Source organism: Larimichthys crocea, chromosome XVI (assembly GCF_000972845.2).
Source record: "Larimichthys crocea isolate SSNF chromosome XVI, L_crocea_2.0, whole genome shotgun sequence".
In the NCBI taxonomy this organism is placed as follows: Eukaryota; Metazoa; Chordata; class Actinopteri; family Sciaenidae; genus Larimichthys; species Larimichthys crocea.
Window position 1 is genome coordinate 9,465,872 of NC_040026.1, and position 18,281 is coordinate 9,484,152.

General features: G+C 43.9%; 1 protein-coding gene across 7 annotated transcripts in view; it reads left to right on the forward strand.

Annotated features, from left to right (window-relative positions):
• The window catches only part of rhbdl1 (rhomboid, veinlet-like 1 (Drosophila)), a 57,120-nt gene that overhangs the window by 8,865 nt on the left and 29,974 nt on the right, over window positions 1-18,281 (forward strand). For 3 of the 7 annotated variants that reach the window (XM_027289195.1, XM_010731762.3, XM_019272739.2), the window contains one exon: window positions 11,034-11,192. In XM_027289195.1, the coding sequence (XP_027144996.1) occupies window positions 11,034-11,192 (159 nt within the window). The other 4 variants (XM_027289197.1, XM_019272738.2, XM_027289196.1 and 1 more) reach the window with 4 other exon arrangements.

Here is an 18,281-nt window from a genome sequence, read left to right on the forward strand (position 1 = left end):
TGAACTTAGATTTGTTCATTTTCTCTTTTCCTGCTCAGTGTTTGGCACGGTGGTAGATGCCGGGAGTATTTCCCAGTATACACTGGACAGAGTTTTGCCTCACTTTGATGTCCAGACAGAAACATCCTGAGAAACCTGTGTGACTGCTTGCTGTTGGTCCACCTTGACAACAAGTTTAATGAGGTAATTTCTTGTTATTGCGTTCTGTAGCACAACTTATATCTTTCTTACTACATGAAGGGAAAATTCAGCAAGGTACACAAAAGCCTAAAATGTATATTTGTCATTATTTGTCATTGCCAAGTTAATGCATCTATGATAGAGTTCGATTGATTGGTTTATTTAAGCATCTTGCAACAAATGGTGCCAGCCCATATGGGCTTACAAGATGGCAAAAACAACTCAGATGGTCATGTGACAGATCATACCAGTTCAAAGATTCAGAGAGCATTGCAAAAGATCCTCTTTGTATATTTGTAGTCTGACTATTCACTGACATTTAAATCTTGCCCAAACAAAAATCTCCTCATTTAAAAGACAACTCAATATATCATTTTTATTAATTCTGAACTAAATGTTTTCTAGTAGCAGACTCCTCTGGTAGCTCTGCAGGGAGTCTTAAAACACAAAAGGAAATTCATCCTCAACAACTTCTAAACTCTGCCATTCAGGAGGCTTTTATATCTGCCTTGCTCAATTCACAGGGGGTAAAGTTTCAGATCTTAATTCAATTCACAAGGAATTCTGCCTTCTGTGTAGTATATAAATTACGTGTGTTGGCGATCACTACAAAATGATCTTATCTTACTTATACTTTACTTGAATTAGACAACAATTTGTGCATTTAATAGTGTAGTATCTGCATTTGAATACGTGGAAACTGTACAGATCTAGACTTAAGGTTTGATCAAGTACTAACAGGTTGCCAGATTGTATTAAAGAATAAACTATGATGCAGACATGTGACAACTACCAGTTTTATAACTCTCTATTGTCGTGATATTGCAGCCTCGTGCACTGTTTTGTCAGTGCTGAAACTGACATTGCAATAACAATCTAAATTAACTCACAACCTTATTTTGTTGACATCTACAAATCTAGAATGAGCAACGGGGCTGATTTCATCTGGTAGGTTCAACCCATCCTAATGCTGTCGAGTTAGAGGAGCACGTTGTGCACAAATCCCTACAGTGCGACTGCTCTATAAACCAGCATACATGCATCAGCCATGCTAAAACCCTGGCATAGCCTGTGTATAATTAAGACTCAATGAATTCAGACCTCTAAGGCATGTATTAATAGCTCCCTCTTACCATCCGTTTCACTGACAGAAACAAAACTATCTGCGGACAGACACACCGATAAATAAACACCTGCCTTATGGACCTCGGGGTCGTTAAGCTGGTGAGGAAGAGCGCAGACTGGCGGTCTAATTAATGCGCCTTTCTGCCTCCCTGAAAGGCCTTGTTATTCTCTCCCCTGCACTCACATGGAGGCTAGACCAGTGTTTTGTCTGCTGCTCTCAGGCCTTGTTAAAGAGGAGCAGGCTGCCCGGGTCCATCCTGCCGTCTGCATCCATCCACCGGCGGTGAATAGGACATGAAGGGTTTAGTCAGGCTCATGAGAGAGCATTCAGATGGGGTTGCTTCAGGCACCAGAGACCGTATTTCACTGGAGGCTTATCTCGCTCTGTCAGTCATCTGGATAATGTCACTTGGTGGTAATGAAAACAATGATACTGGCATCACCCTTGGTGGGGCTGTGAGCCAAGTTGGCATCTTTTTTCACATATTTGGGAAAGCTGTTTACCTGCTTCTAGTACCATGTAGCCTCCACTAGAGCCACTTGTGCATTTGATATTGTGTGTTTGAGTAGTGCTACATTTATATTTGCTTTCTTTAAAATGGAGCCAAGATTGTAACACATATTAAGTCCAGCATATGGTACAGCCTTGATTTTGTTTTGCTTTTTTTTACTGCATTGGATTTTTTTTTTAGTTCATGGTCCTTGTCTATCATTGTTTGATGGGAGTCATTTGGGGGTTACCAAGGCAACAGTCGAATCCAGTTTCATTTTGGCTGTTCTGTCTCACTTATTGCCATTTGCAAATCCTCCAGCAGCGACCTTTATAATTAGATTTGTCTTATTCATGCTCACAACTACAGAGTATTGGAGACAAATTAATTCTGAACATTGATTAGTAGTTGAACAAAGAAACCCCATGGAGTGACTTCAGTCCTCGCTGACAGAGAAGGGAATCTGGTCGTTGCTATGGACTCGGATGGTCATTATTAAGGTTTTGTTTAAACAACAGTGTGTCAGGTGGGCATAATGGAAGGTGACAAAGGGAAAGTCTGGGAGCTCTGCCATGTTCAAGGTGGCCTAGGCCCAATCCATTAGGACAAATACAGCAGTTACCCATGGCTTCATATAGTCAGCAGTCTGAATCTGAGCCAACAAAGAAGACACATTGCTGTAATGAGTAGGTCCAGATATTTTTTAACGTTTTCTCATGTTGAGAAGGATTTATAAAGCCTTCCCGCATGTAAGAAAGTCCAAACATCTGGTGCAATTATGGTACTTAAACAGGCAGAGGCACTGTTTGTCACAAAGCCAGAGGCTGAGATACATTGTAAGTGGTAAATCTCACAGCAAACAGTGCAGAGGACAAGAAACACCTCTTCTTCAACCAAGATGCACATTGAAATGGTCGCCTGGTTGCCCCCCTCTTGACGACGCCTTCGGCTACAATCACCTCCGGGGCCATTTAAGGCTGTCTCACTTTTTCTTTTTTTTTCATGAGTTAAGATTTACGTCCCCCCGCTGCTTCCACCCCCTCATCGCCATTGTCCTGAGGAGGAGGGGTCACTGCGGATTTGTGCAGAAAGAAAACACCTTAAAGGGGATTTCAATGAACTCAGCCACCGCCTGCCCGCCCACATGAGCAGTAACAAGTTCCTTTTCATCATTCGTATGTTCTGACCCTCTCACTCTGCTCCCTGCATGCCAGTCTTATAATTATGCATCAGATTAACATAAAAAGAGCCATTACTTTTAATGAATTATTGTATTGAGGGTTCTGGTCTGGCGTTATTGTCATAGTGGTATTCATTTGTGCTCACTGGAGAATCATTGTGCCATCCAAGTAGTTTAATTCAATTTTATGTTTGTGCATGTGTTTTAGGGGTGCTTAATTGTGCAGCAGTGCATACAGTTTGCTAATGTGCCAGTGCTTATAATTAGCACAGAGATGTAAAGGCTCACTGAGGAGTCTATAGTTTCCTTTGGTGATCCACCAGTGCTGCTGATATCCTGAGTCGCTTCATCTTGTCTGTCGTGCACATTCATCTTCTTTGTCTTCTGTAACCTTAAAAATGAACACAATCATCACACGGTTGGGGTTTCACCATATGCTTGTGTGCATTAGCTTTTGTCTTGTTTACAGTGTGTGGGTTTGTGTGTGTGTGTGTCTGTCTGTCTGTGCTAGTAGTAAGTGCAAAGCCGCAGTGGAGCCCATCCCCTGCTCCCTCCCTGAGATGCCTTACTTGTAGTGAGGAGAGGAGCAGCATCCCACAGCCACTCCTTTCTCCTTCTTCCATTGGAAGAGAGAGGCCACCTCCCTCCCCTGCCTCATTGGTATGCAGGCGGTGCAGTGTGTGTATGAGGAGAGGGAAGAGAGAGAGAGGTAGCAGTCAGTGCAATGGGATAGAGGAGAGCGAGGAGGAGGAGGAGAGTGAATGAGAGCTGCTGGATCTGCCTTGCCTTGCCTGCCTGCCTGCGTGCCTGCCCGTCGTCTGCTGAAGCTGGGTTTACTGCCGCGCCACGCTGCACTGGCACAGAGCAGAGTCACAGCCCATTTGCACCACCGTCCGCACTCTCAGCAACAACACGGAGCCACACAGCGCCGGTTCTTACTCCAGCAACCAGGGGCCGAGCACAGCAGGGTTTCTCCATCATCAAGGGGGGGACGCAGCAGCTAAGAAGGGGCCTGACGCTACAATTTAGGCACCAGCTGCTACCTCAACCACATCCCCCTCCACCTTATCCTATCCTTACAAACACCACCACCACTCCACTCTTGCTCCTCCCTATGCCCTTGTCCTCGGCGGCTCCTCTCACCTCCCTGGCCAGTATATGGATAGAAGCTCCCTGTTTCAGCTCATACAAGAGCAGGTAAGCAGGCAAGCAGCGGCAGAGGTTTCTATGGTTACGGGGCTCTTGGCCACCTCGCCATCTATCCAGGGATTGAGACGTGGAGGCTGGGGGCTGAGAGCTGATGTTAGGATTGATAGCAAGGGGCTGTTTGCACGAAGGGAAATGAGAGCGTGAGACGACACGACGGATGCAAGCATCATGGAGCCATGTGGGCCCAGAGAATGTGAGGTCAGATCATGAGCCACAGCAGGAGGGGGGCCATCATGTCATGGTTTATAGAAAGAAGGGAGGGAAAGGGAGGAGGGTGTGTGTGTGTGTGCAAATAGATGGATGGATACTGTATGAATGGATGTGTAGATGGATTGTTTGGTGCATTCTCTGCTTGAAGAATGAACCAAAAATCAGAAGCGAATAGCTGATTCTAGCTGCTGCATTAACGCTTGCAGCAGTAACGCTGTATGTGCATGGATTTGTATCCCTATACCTGACTGTGTGGATTTTTTTTCCTCTCAGGGTCAGAAGCATCAAAGATTGCAAGATTATTCTGGTTTCTGTGAAGTCCGGGTCAGAGGTTTTCTTTTAGAATAGAAGCTGTTATTTGGCTTTAAACTTTTGTCTTCTCGTGCAGCTTTTGAAACCCAATGAAAATGTTTTAGGTTTTTTTTGACATCTTGTTTCTCTAAAGAGTCCTCAACCCAAACTGCTGATTTTACTGTGCAGTCAGATCTATGTTTGAGTGCTTTGGTCTACCATCTCCAAAATTAACAAGCCAAAATGGATCTCAAGCCAGATTTTACCCAGAAAGCATGTGTATATTTGGCTAGTGCTTCCTGAAAACATGTGTGTGTGTGTGTGTGTGTGTGTGTGTGTGTATTCGCAGCTCTATTTCAAGTCTTGTGTTTAACTCTAGGATATCTAATGTTGCCTTACAGTTCTGATAATGAGCTGGTCTGCTGGGGTTTGTGCTGATTGACAGATAGATTGGTCATTCATTCTGTCTAGGAGGGAGAAATTGATTATCTAGCTTTAGGGCTGAGGGGTCACGAGTGGCCCATTGGCAACACATCGATCAACAGACCTGAGAGCCTTGGGGAAAAGTGTGTGTCTGTGATGACGTGCACAGTTGTATTTTTATGAATGTGTGTGTGATTGTTTTTATAAGAGCTGGAGGAAGCCCGTGTGGGTTGACTGAGGAGATGCTCTGTGGTCACACTGGTGAGTCATTTACTGTATAAGCACTTCACTGATAACAGCTACTTAGTGATACCTCAACAACACATATTCCTTCATCGACACATTAAAATGTGGTATCAAAGAGGCTGACTCATCTGTGTCAATATCCATTTTCGATGTAGGTCTTTGGGTTGGCATTGAAGCTGATATTTCCTCACTGTTAAAGGCTGGTTGCTTTATTGATTGTGGGGTTTACTCTGCTTGTGCCAGTTTGTTCATATAGACCGTTTTCAAGGCCACAGTTGAGCAGATTGTGGTCCTATTAAGCACAAGTCTAGACCAGATCACTCACACAGGCTGACGGCAGACTTTTTCCACCGTTGGGACTCCATACGGCGGCCTTTGATTTGGAAAAGGTCTCTCTAATTAAACTAGATTGAAGTGAAATCTGCCAACAGCTTTTGGACTGGGAACAGGTGAGCTTGTTTTTAACAAAGCCTGCTGCCGGTCTAAATATTGGCCACTTTTTTTCTCCTCATCTTTATCCAGGAGAATGTTTTTTTTTTTTTTTTTTAAGCAGATTAAATTGGCACGTTCACTGGGGGCTTCCCACCACGACCAGTGTCCCAGCGGCATGTAAGGTAATCCACAAGAGCACCTGGAGGTCAAGAACTTTGCTTAAGGGCATCTTAGATGTAGTCATTTATAAAGGGATTACTCGATCGCTGTCACTGCTTAGTTTTTCATAGTCTAGGCTTTTAAAGCTGCAACCTTACACTTTTTCCCGAAAGATTTAGATTTAAGCTACGACTAGCCCAATATTTCAACACACATTAGATGTTAAAGGCGATAAAGTTCTGTGTTTCCTAGAGTTGTGCCCCGAAAGAAATCTGGACATGCTTTATTTTATAGAAGCACTGCTGGTATAAAAGAGAGAAGGGGGTATTGCAGCCCTGTCACACTGAACCACATGAAAATGCTGCAGGGGCAGAGGAAAAGAAAAAGAAAGCAACTGTGGCAACATGAGTGAGTTTATTAGTCTTTGTCTGCAGGAGGTTGCAATGCTGAGCTCAGGCTATTTCTGGTCTATGCATGCAGGCTCACACACACACACACACACACACACACACACACACACACAGACGCAGTTTCTCTGATATTGCAGCGGCACTGATAAGGCAACTTGATGTTTGGCGGCACTCAACCACTAAAGCACACTATCAATAGTTTGTGAATATCTCCTCATGTGTCACTGAAGTCTTATCTAGCTTATTTATAACTGTCCCATAAGGACTTGTGGTTCTGAATATTATTTGACATATTTATGTCAAGCAAAGAGAATAAGGCTCTGATGCTAATTTGCACTGAGCTGTATTTGAAAATGCCTCCGGCTGTTTGGACTGTGTTTAAACGCTCGGAAATGTAGTTAGAGGATTGTTTGCGAGAATAATTATTTGGATATCCCTCATCAGAGCATAAGGGTGGTTTGGCTCTTCAGGCCATCACATCGCAACCCCACAGTGGTAAAGTTTAAGCAGTAGTGATGGTAACAGCAGGGCAGAACGTGCACTGTGATAATTACAGTCAGTGGCCCAGTTGTTGGTGAACAACAGTGAGTCCTGAGGGCAACAGAGACTATTCAGAGGGTTTTATCTGATGCCATGCAAACATGCTCTGCCCTGTAAATGCCATTGCCCTCTGCAGACACACAGCCCTGTTCAAGCTTGACAGTCTTGTTCACAGACACCAAAGTGGTGTGGAGTACTGGCTCAGTGCCACCAGGTTAGCGCTGTGTTGCAGAGACAGAAGTTCATTTGAAGCTAAATTGAACTGACCAGAATACTTTTAATATTAATATATCCAACCAGGTGGTAATTAATCTACAGGTTTGTACAAACACGGATGCCTGGAGCTCTGTTAGCACTTTTAGACTGTAAGGCTGTGTTTGATCTCAAATAATTGTTTAGTCTTTGTAGTGTATGTGTTGCTTCTTTTAACCGATTAATAGTCCAAAACCAAATTAAACCAACATTTCAGTTTACTTTCACAGAAGAAAACCAAAAACATTGGGAACTTTTGGAATCTTGAACAATAAAAATTGACTAATCAATTAATTAAATAGATTTTAGTCTATTAAGATTACTTTTACTAGAGGAAAATCAGGAGGAGAAAATAAAACAGTTAAAGCTTTGCCATCTTGAGACAGGTAAATGTACATAAGGGGTAACTATAGGAACTTTTTTTTACTACTGTAGTATTTAGCTACGTCTCTTCTACACACAGCGTGTCTTGTCATTGGCTGTGTGTCAGTCTTCTGCAGGTAGGACGACAGGTCTGGCTGTGTCTCTGTGTCTATGTCTGGGCTTTGTGGTTCGTTCCTAGTCTGTAGGCTACGCTCTTGAGCTCCTGTAGAATGGACTGATAAGTCAGTGGTGGGCTGGGGTCAGTCGGAGTCGCTGCGCTGAAGGTAATAGAGGTCTCGGGGGTTAACACTGAGATAATTCCCCTGCAGTCAGCATTCCACTCCTGTTTGCCCTCTACCTCCTCCTCACACTTGTGTATACATTTTCATCCCATGTCGCGTCCATCTCCTCCCACTTGCTCTTGAGCCAGAGCCAAGTTCGGGTTGCTCTCTCTGCTGTAACACCTCCACCGTCTATCCATCCATAACCTCCCTCCGTTCACATCTTCCTCTGATTATCACCCCCTTCCTATCTCTTTGGTCTCTGTCCATCCATCTTTATTTTATCTTTCCTTCCTCTCTGTATCCATCCCTCCTTTCATCCCCTTTTGTGTCTTCCCTCTGCCTCTCAAAAGCCAATATGTTGGGGAGGGGGGGACGGAAAGGGGGGTACAAGAGAGGGATGGCACACGGGCGACTGGTAACCATGGCAACGCATGCAGCTTGTCAAAGTGTCGCCCTCACCAGTGTTGGATCGCTTCAATAACCGCTTCCCTCTCAGCGCTTTTTCCCTCCATCTTCCAACCCTTTTTTCTCTCTCTGACTCTCCCCTCTTGTTCCTACACGTCACCAGCCTGCCCAAGAAAAAAAAAGAAAAAAAGTCTCTTCTTGCCAGCACTCATTCATTTCAGTGTACCTCATCTCACTAATTGATAACCCTAATTGGCTACAAGAAGCAATCCTCCACCTCCTTGTATCCTTGGCAGACAGTCTCCCCTGTGTAACATTCTTCCTGAATAAGGTCAGGCGACAAAGTGAATAGTATCGGTGTGAGATGACAGCTCAGCGTCAACACTTGGTTCTGCGTAAATGTGTACAGCCATATACAGTGTGCCTCCGTGTCTGTGCCGCTGCTGTATGTGTAGTGATGTGCTGACATATGGAGGCTGACAGTAATCAGACGTCCCCAGTGTGGCTCTCTGTTCCCCCTGTCAGCCCGGGCTGAGCCAGGAGCACATTAGAATCTGATCTATCTCCCCTCTGTGGCAAGTGAATGCAGAGCACTGGAGTGTGTCACAGCCCTCTTATAGAGAAGAAGAGCACTCACTGGCAGACTGCTGGTTTAGGCAGATGCACAGAATAACAGACAGCGGCAAGGCATTTCTATTCACTGTGCGTCTTCGTTTCATTTCTGTCTGGCTGTCTCTGTTCTTCTCGCCCTGTCTTTTCATACCCTCTCCTTCTTCTGCTGTTCTTTGTCATTTTTCATTTCTTTCATTTCATCAACCAACACCACCCGCCGTCCTCTCCCATTTTCCACCTCTTGCCTCTCTGCTGTCTTTTTTTTTTGTGTGTGTGTGTGTGTGTGTGCTTTCTCTCCCCCAGCTGTATTTCCCCACATGTCATCCTGGTACCTTACACATCACAAACGCTGGCCGTATCTGCACCATTTTGCTCAGCAAAACTCAAGGGAAGAACAGGGCTGTGTTTTAACAAACGTCCATGGAAAACACAGTTAAGGGGATTATCTAAAAATAGACACAGACCCGTTTTCTTTCCCATCTTGGTTCATTTTGTTCACAAATTTTGTTTAATGTGCATTACAGGCTGCCTTGACAGGCTCCGGAGCTGTGTTTTAAGAGATTATAGATGCATGTGTGTGTGTGTGTGTGTGTGTGGAGAATCTTTGTTAATATTGGTTAAAAGCTCTTTTTTTTCTGTTGTCGAATCATGTGTTGGTGTACAGAGTATTATAAAAGTATTATAAATAACAAAATCACTTTAGTACATCAACCAGCTTTGAAAAACATTCCATTCCAAGTCAAGCATCATCAAAACCAACCCATTAGGGCCTGCCTTCACTGTGCTCTCTCAGGTGAATAAATACATAAGTTTTCAGGAGTGGGGGGAAAAAAAGCAGATTAAGTGGAATTAAAGAGGTGCTCGTGTTCAGCTAAATTAAAAAAAAAGACATAGAGCAGACACGTTCAGAATGCACTCTCACATAGAATGTATTTCCTGATGGATCTTTGCTCCTTAGTTGAGCAGTAGAGCTTTAGACTTTGAGCCTCCCGCAGCAGGGAGGAAGCTGCTGTCCTCATGCAGCCAACGAAACGGCATCGTCTAACCATGTCAAAGCAGGACAGGTCCAGACTTAGGCGGCCAGGATGGGGATTGTTCTTGTGGACTCATGACATGGGCAACAATGATCCAGCATGACTGACTACACACTGATGCAACATCTGCAAGCTCACTCCTCCCTGGGGCAATAAGAGGCTGTTGGTTTACTATCTGAAACCTAATGAGGCTGTGTTAGCATTCAGGAAACAGTAAAATATGAAGCAGCAAGGGCTCTTCCCATGTGGTCTCTTTGTACTGCTCCAGTTTGTCCTCAGGCGCATTTTCACAAACACAATCAGATGCACTAAGGAGAGCTGGCACGAGAAATTAACGCTCCATTGCAAAGCGATTGAATGCTTTCAAGACGGCGAGGTAAGGGAAGAAAATCAAGCACTGAGTATGTGAAGCTGCCACCCAAAAAAAAACAAAAAAAAAACCACCACATTACATGAACCAAGCGTAGATACACACCCTATACTTTACAAGCCATTTTAACCGGGCGCTATTTTAGACAACTACACTCAGCCATTTTTATGTTGCTCTCCCGCTTAAATCAATTACGAGGGGCAGCACTGGCATACAGACATCAGCAGTAATAACCCATGGGGCTGTGGGTCTCAGTGAGTGAGTGGTGATTATAAAAAAAAAAAAACCACACTGACTGTGAGCTGCAAATGTGACCAAGGACGGAGTCACACAGTCAAGTGAAGCATCCACTTAGAAACAAAGACTGAAAAGTCAACCTCGTTTAATGCAGAGGGAATGCTGGGTAATGGAGAGACATGCCCGCTCCCAACAACAACAACAACAATCGTCCTGCTGTTTGCTTTGACAGACCTGCACCTTTAATGAGGTTGAATGAGGCTTTTTTTCTTAAAGCAGCTCTAATTCTTTCATAGGCAACATAGAGCCAGTACGGTTTAATTAATACCGGTGTCACTGCCTGAGCTTATGCCTCCGGCCCTGTAGCTTTCTTTGTCTTTATGAGTATCTATTGTGTCTGCGTGTATATGTCTCAGCTGTCTATTACTGTTGCATTCTCCCTGAGGGCAAAGTGACACTTCATCTCTGCAGCACTGCTAATTAAAAATCAGGATGCATAACAGAAACATCTTCAGTATGACTGCAGTGTTTTGTTCCAGTGGTCTGAGAGCGGGCTATTTGTTGTTTTGTATTTTTCCAGCTGGACCCAGAGAACACCGGTTTCATCGCAGTGGAGAACTTCACCAGCTTGGTGGAGCACCATGAGCTGCAGCTGGACCCGTCCAAACTGGACATGCTGTTAGCCCTGGTCCAGAGCAATGAAGAGGGACAGGTTTGCTACCAGGAGCTCATCGAGCTGGTGAGTGAAAAAACCAGATGCACACACATACACACACACTCATATCATACATACAACGCTGCAGAGGGAGTTGCATGAGACATTCCATGTCCTGCAGCACAGAGACAAATTTCCACACGTACACCCACTTTTGCTGGATTTCAGAAAAGGTTACAGAATTGATTCAGACAGAGCCAGCAAGCTCCACAGTGGCGAAAATTGACTTGGGCATTCAGGTCGCTGTCCTGCAAAAAGAGGATCAATCTTTCCAGTTAATGTGTCGGTAAATCCAGACACTTAACCTCACAAGCTGCGCAACGGCAAGTACTAGAAAACACCCACACTGAGCTGACAGAGCCACAGTGTCAAAGCAACACAAATTTTTATCACAACATATTCAAACACTATTATATTATGAAGAAATGAATAGAATAATGTAACCCAGCAACAACGACTGATACTGTGAAAACAGTGTGTTCTGTTATATTCTTGTAACTACAGCTGCAGATATCTTGTTCCAAGGCAGTATTTGCCCTTTGTCTCTGCTTTGAATGTGAGGGCACGCTCTTCATTCCCTGCCTCTATACCTATCTGTGTTTACAAACGTGTCCCTATTAGAAATTCATCTACTGCTGTATATGTGACTGATTCTAGCAGAGCGCGTGGATGAGCACCTGCCTTTGGCTCCTGGCACTGTGCAGGCGTAAGCACGGAGATTAATTCAACATAATGCAATTCCTGGCAAATTTTCACTTCCTTAAGCTAATTCTCTCTTGCTCTCTCTCTCTTTATTTGTCTCTTTTTTCTCTTTCTCTCTCTCTTTCTCTTGCTCTCTCTCTCTCTCGCTCTTTCTCCCTTGTGTTGTGCTGCCCATGGTTTGTAATGAATGCCACACAAGGCCACTCAATTTGGAGCAGGTCCCATTTCTAGAGTCTGCCACTACAGAGAAATCAGTGTTGTGGTGCTGCTCCCACAGTGCACCCTCTCCATTTCACCAGCACTCTCTCTCTCTCTCGGAAGTGTACAGTGTACATCTTCCTCCACCATTTTTGAAGTGTTGATCCATCTCATTTCAGCGCATCCTCATCTTCAACCCTCCTCCACTCCCCTCCCCTCCTCCAGCCATCTAATATTATTCTTCCCCTTTCTGAACCTGCCTCCTTGAACCTCCATATCTCATTTCCTTCCCTTTTCATTCTATACTGGAAAAAAAAACAAAAAAAAACAGCCTTTCCTCCGACGGCATCAGGGAGACACTTTCAAAATTGCCCATCAGCCAAATGCAAATTGCCTTCGATTAGCCCAGCATTGGTAGTAGCAGGCAGTAATCTGTAGCAATTTGAGAACGCCCAGCCTCAGACAGATATCGACCTCCAGGTCTGATTTTAAAGATTTGTCTGATACACACATGTGAACGCACACAGGCCATACCCGTCCCATTCTGTGCATGCATATGATTTGCATATATACAAACGCTTTCAAGCATTTTATTATCAATTAATGCAGCCATCCACTTCCTCTCGATCTGCCTCAGATAGACGCACACTCTGTCTCAAAAGCAGACAGACTCTCATTCATACACATGAGTCCTGCCAGTACAGATATGCTGAGTAATATAGAGGATATTCAAATGTTAATTTGAATCTGGTCTCTACCGACATGCAGCTCGTGACATGATGCGTGAGCTCTGCATGTTCTCTGTTCTCTGGGATGAGCTCCAGGCTGCCGCATGTAGCATGACATTTTCAACCAGGTCATCGACTAAATACCTCTGTGCTCTTTTCTCTCCTACTCCGCTTTAACTCTGCTGCTCTCTGACTTTTGTTTTCCACATGCGTCTCTCCAGTTTCCTCTTTAGTTTTTCTCTTCATTCTCTCAAGGCCTTACCCTATGATTTTATATCTCTCTCTATCGTCCCTCTCTGTCTCCATTCACATATATCGGCACATTTTTATAAGTAGCACTTCACACTGTGTGACAGATGACAGCCGTGTTCTGATTTGTAAAGTTCGGTGCTGCCATTATATTATCGTCATAGCCCGGTGTCCCTATTGATTTGTGGTCTGGCCTCGATGGAAGATCTACCTGTGCTGTATTAAAATTGACGTTGAAAGCTGCCGAATCCGTGCGTGTGCTCAGTCCATGCCTTTTCAACGCTTTTAGCGCACAAGCTGTTACGTTTTCTAACAGTTAGGCCCCTACAGGCGTGTACAACATCTTTCTGAACTTGTTGTTCGACATTCGTTGAGTGCAACCGTGAAACCACGCTGCTTCTCTCGACCTCTGTGGGTGTAAATGTTTGAATCACGTCGGACAACAGCTTCTCTGGTGTGTGCGTGTTTGTGTGCGTGAAGACAAGACTGTCTCCGACATCGCTTGTGTTCAAACCATCTTTCATGCAGTGCGGTCTTAGTCAGAGAGCTCCCATCAGTTTAGCCAGAGGGGTGAATAAGTAACGCTTTGCTAAAATATCTCTTGGGGAACTGTACACACACACACACACACACTTGCTCATACATATACACTTTCAAAGCGTCTAGGTGTGTAACTGACTACTAATCCACAAAATCCCACACAGCCAACCGGTGCACATTTTACATGCTGTGAGACGTTTCCGCACAATTACACACAGACATTTTGTCGATGCAGGAGGCTGAGAGACGCCTGGTGCCTGAGGTGTCAAAGTTCACACATGGTTGGGTTTTTGGTGGGGGGGTTATGGGATGGATCTGTATGTTTATGAAACAAGGGTAAAAACCAGCCCGACCTGAAGTCAGATCTGTTTCTATGTAACTGCATGTATTGATTTCTTTAAAGAGACTCAGGTAGCAGCTGTGTAACTGAAGAAGTGTGTCATCGTTTTCCTTCGGGTGGTAATTTGGCTAATGTTCGACGGAGATCCAAAATGGCTGCCATGGTTAATTACACGAGTAGAGGGTGTATTCTTTGTTCAGGTTGAGGGATTTTTCAGACTGTTGCTCTGTGTACCGCTTTTACCCTTCTGGCTAAATGTTGCACTTACATTTTCTGTTGCCTCAGGAGGTATAGTTAGAGAAACGCTTACGTAAACTTTATTCAAATGTTCTTTAAATAAGTCTTTGGTCACATTTGAAGCAGCGTTGAAAGAAAGAGAGCACTTACAGTGAGCACAAATGAACTTCAGTTACAGTCCCAGCCAGGAGACACTCTGCGAGTAGTTCATATAGAGTATTTTAAAGTTTTCAAGTCACATTAAGTGCCCACAGTCCATCTGTCTCCAAGGACACAGTTGCTACCTATCTACATCACATCCCCACACCACACTCCAGTCAAGGCTTTCTCTTTCTTACAGGTTACAGGCTCCAAAGTGCTGCACTTTGCTTAAGTGTCCTGGAGTGAAGGTTTGTTCACCGAAGGTCCACCGCCGCAGTGATTAAAGCATGAAGGAGGGCTGTGGCCACAAACTGCTGAGAGGGAGGGAAAAAAAAAAAAAAAATAAGGTGGACTCTCGTTTTAAAAGGATTTGAGCAAGAACCTGAGTATCTGGGTCAGGGTAGAATCAGCAGGGGCCGAGATCTGCAGTGATTTAGATTCTGCTGTGAGAGTGCATGAGTGTACGTGTTGGTGAGGGAAAGAGCAAGGGCGAGGGGGATTTTGGTCTTCTGAATGATTTACAGATTGTAAATGATAAACTATTGGTCGCTATTAGCCTGGTGGTGGTGGATCTCTATGTAAGTTATAGGTGAATTGATCTTCTGATATTCTAGTAACGATAAATGATTTATCATGCGTGTGTGCAACAACTGTTGGATATATGGCCAGTAAAATAAACTCAGTGTATATGGAATATTTTTGTGTCTGCAGTCCAGCTGCCTGAATAGCCTTTAAACCACATTTTTAATTATTATTGCTAATTAGTATTGAGCTGTGAGGTATTGACCATGTGGGGTGGCTAATTAATCCATCAAGGACAATTGACTAGAGCTGAGAGCAGCACGTACAGTAGGCAACACGCAGCTACTAAGAGGAGGAGGATGGACCCTTGCTGTTTGTCACATACACGCACACACACACACACACACACACACACACACACACACACACACACACACACAATGTCAGTTTGGCCCATTCAGCCATCCCTAAAGAGGAGTACTATCTTTATCTTTGTGCTCTTAGCCTCAGCATCAATTATTCCCTGACAGACGTTGCCTCGTCAGGGAACTTCCACCGTTCCTCCTCCCAATCCAATCCACCGTTTTACGTGATGTCATCTGGTTTTCATCACACCGTTCCCATTGCTCCCCATCACCACGTTGTCTCGACGTCGTTTGGATGCACACTTTTTTGTCTCGTTCGCCATCTCTCTCCTGCAGTCGCTTCAAAAGGCGGCCCTGTGTGTCAGGGAAAGTGAAGCAGAGTGACAGCGATGCTCAGCTGTGCCTTGTGGGAATGAATTTTTTACAGAGGCGGTGTAAATGGGATCAGAATACAGTGCAGGGTGGAGAGGAACGGCAGGTTTTTGTCACCGAGCCAAACACGGATCAACTCAGACGCAGAGAATTTATTTAGAGAAGAAAGTCAACAGAGGAAGAAAACATAATTATATTTACATCCCCTAACCTCTGTCTCATCTTCATATAAGCACACTTTTTCTTTCAGCAATTTGATATTTAGCAAGTGAATGTCTCACCTTCACTGTCCACTGGTGGCTTCCAGAATCTGTGAATCGAGCCCACCCAGGCAGACATCTCATCTTCCCGTCTTAATTTCCCTCTCTCTGCCATCTAATGTCCCTCTACTCCTCTTCTGCTTTCACTCCCTGCCTCAAGTATAGCATAATTGCATTTTTCAGGCCTGATTTCCATACTAAATATGCATCCCTCCCATCTGCGGGAGAGCCGGCAGCTTTAGCTCAGCATCGCTCTGGTTATCGCCGTGCAACAGGCCCTCACACCCTCTCTGTACAACCACCAGTGTCATAATTACCCATAGTTAGGGTAGTTACCACGTCCTGCTCTGCTAACTTCCAAAAGGGATTAGCACATGTTTTTTTTTTTACTGTTTTTCTGAGTAATTTCCTTAAAAAAAAAAAAAAGAAAGAAAAATAAGTGAGGGCTCCATTTGTGGAGCAATCTGTTCATTACTTCTTCATTATTTGCCCATTTATTTACAGTTTTTGTCCTCCAGTATATTTATCTCACTGCGTCCCCTGCTGTGTCCACATATAATGAGTCTACAAGCAGCAGGGCCTGGCTAATGAATTACAAATGGTGTATTTTAATGGTGGGTTGTACTTCCTACAGGCCCCCCTCTTGAGGTTTCAGCACACTTCATATAAAGCTGCCATATTGTCTGAGGTTACTGTTGTGAGAAACCTATACACAAGGTCTGCTGTTGTTTTAGATTTATACCGTTAGCAGCAGCAGATGCTTGCCAACATGCCCTCGTTTCTCTTCCTTCACTGCTTCTACTGGAAACTCATTTTCCTAAAGTGTCACATCACATCATAACACATGATTTAGAGATAATTGCTAAGTCAGCCAGTTGTCCTCGAAGGAGCTGTATTGTCTTTGCTACACCGGAGACTTCAGGCATATGGCATTGCCACTGACTATCAGCCATTAAGTAAATCCTTACCTATGAAGCTTGCACCATTGTTGCCTGTAAAGAAATGCAGATATTCACTCTAAAGGATCCCTGCTGAGGGTAGCCGGTCAGACGGTATTTTTAGTGGTAGCCCTGGTGGAAAGAGAGCCCTCTGTGTTGTCATCCTGATGGTTCTCTGCCTCGCCTGTCAAAATAGTGGCATTAGGATAAGTTTCATCCTAAGCCTCTATTAAAGAACTTATCACGAGTTGGTCCCCGCTGGCCTTCAGGCTGCTGCAGAGCTCCTGCTCACTAAGCAAACCTGGAGTCTGTGATAACATGAATACACACACACACACACACACACACACACACACACCAACACACTTTCTCTCTTTCTATGGAATAGCTCTTCTTCACAAAGATTTGCTTTTCAAGGACAAAAACACTTCAACAGCCCATTTGTTATGACGTCTGCGCTGCAATCAACCCTGCCTGCAGTCACTCTAAAGTCTAAATCAGAAACTACTTATAAAACATTCAGGTTTCTTATCAGCCATGAATATTCAGCTGCAGTTCTGTCACCTCTCTCGTGGCAAACAAGTGATCACCAGTTTATACATGTAACATGATTTTGAGATGAAATATTGAACGTTTTATTTCCGTTAAATTAAAAACTCTTGTTGCAGATTTTTTTTAAGCATTAAGTAGTCCGCCTCCTCCGAGAGTAAAACCTGCCGTATCGACAGTATTTTTACTAAACAACTGCATAATGCTTTCAGTACTGACATCTATCCTTTATCTCTGCGTCACACAAATGAGACTGAAAAGATTGTCTGTTGAACAAAAGAAGATTTGAGCAGTTTCAAGATGCTGATTAATCATCTTGTGTCATTTTAGCTTCAGTGAAAAAGTTATTTTCATTAGTCAACACAAAAGTTTGAACACCTTGAAGTCACACATGAGTAAAAGTGAAGCTTTTTTCTGTGTAATGAAGCCTCTGAACACTGTCAAAACAACAGAAAATGCCGGAAAAGAAGATAAAAGTGTCACCAAACTTCTCCCGATGATAAAAGCAGAACTTAAACGGTCATGCTACCCCTTTATGAAATCAGTACTGTATGTATCCATCTAGGATGATTAGTCACACTGATCAGCGTCCCTAAGATTATATGAAAACATTTCGCTGACGTTTGATCCACCTAGTGTGAACAAAGTTACGGATTTAATTGCTGAAATGACAAAACACTACAGCAGCAGGCGATGATGAGATCTGCTCATCGTGGTAAGGTGTCCTCAAGCTGCTGACAGCAGTCCTCATAAAACAACCCGAGACAGGTTTATTGCAAAATAGACATTAAGCCATCAAGTGGCGAAAAAACAGACATGGAAAATGAATGCAAAGTGTCTGCTGATTCATTGAAGTCATAATAATCATCTGCCAGCTGAAAGAAATTGTTCCTCGTTTATTCTTAAACACTAGTTTGACATATGCTCTTTTTCTGAGCGACATGTGAGAATATTGATATGCCTCTCCTATCT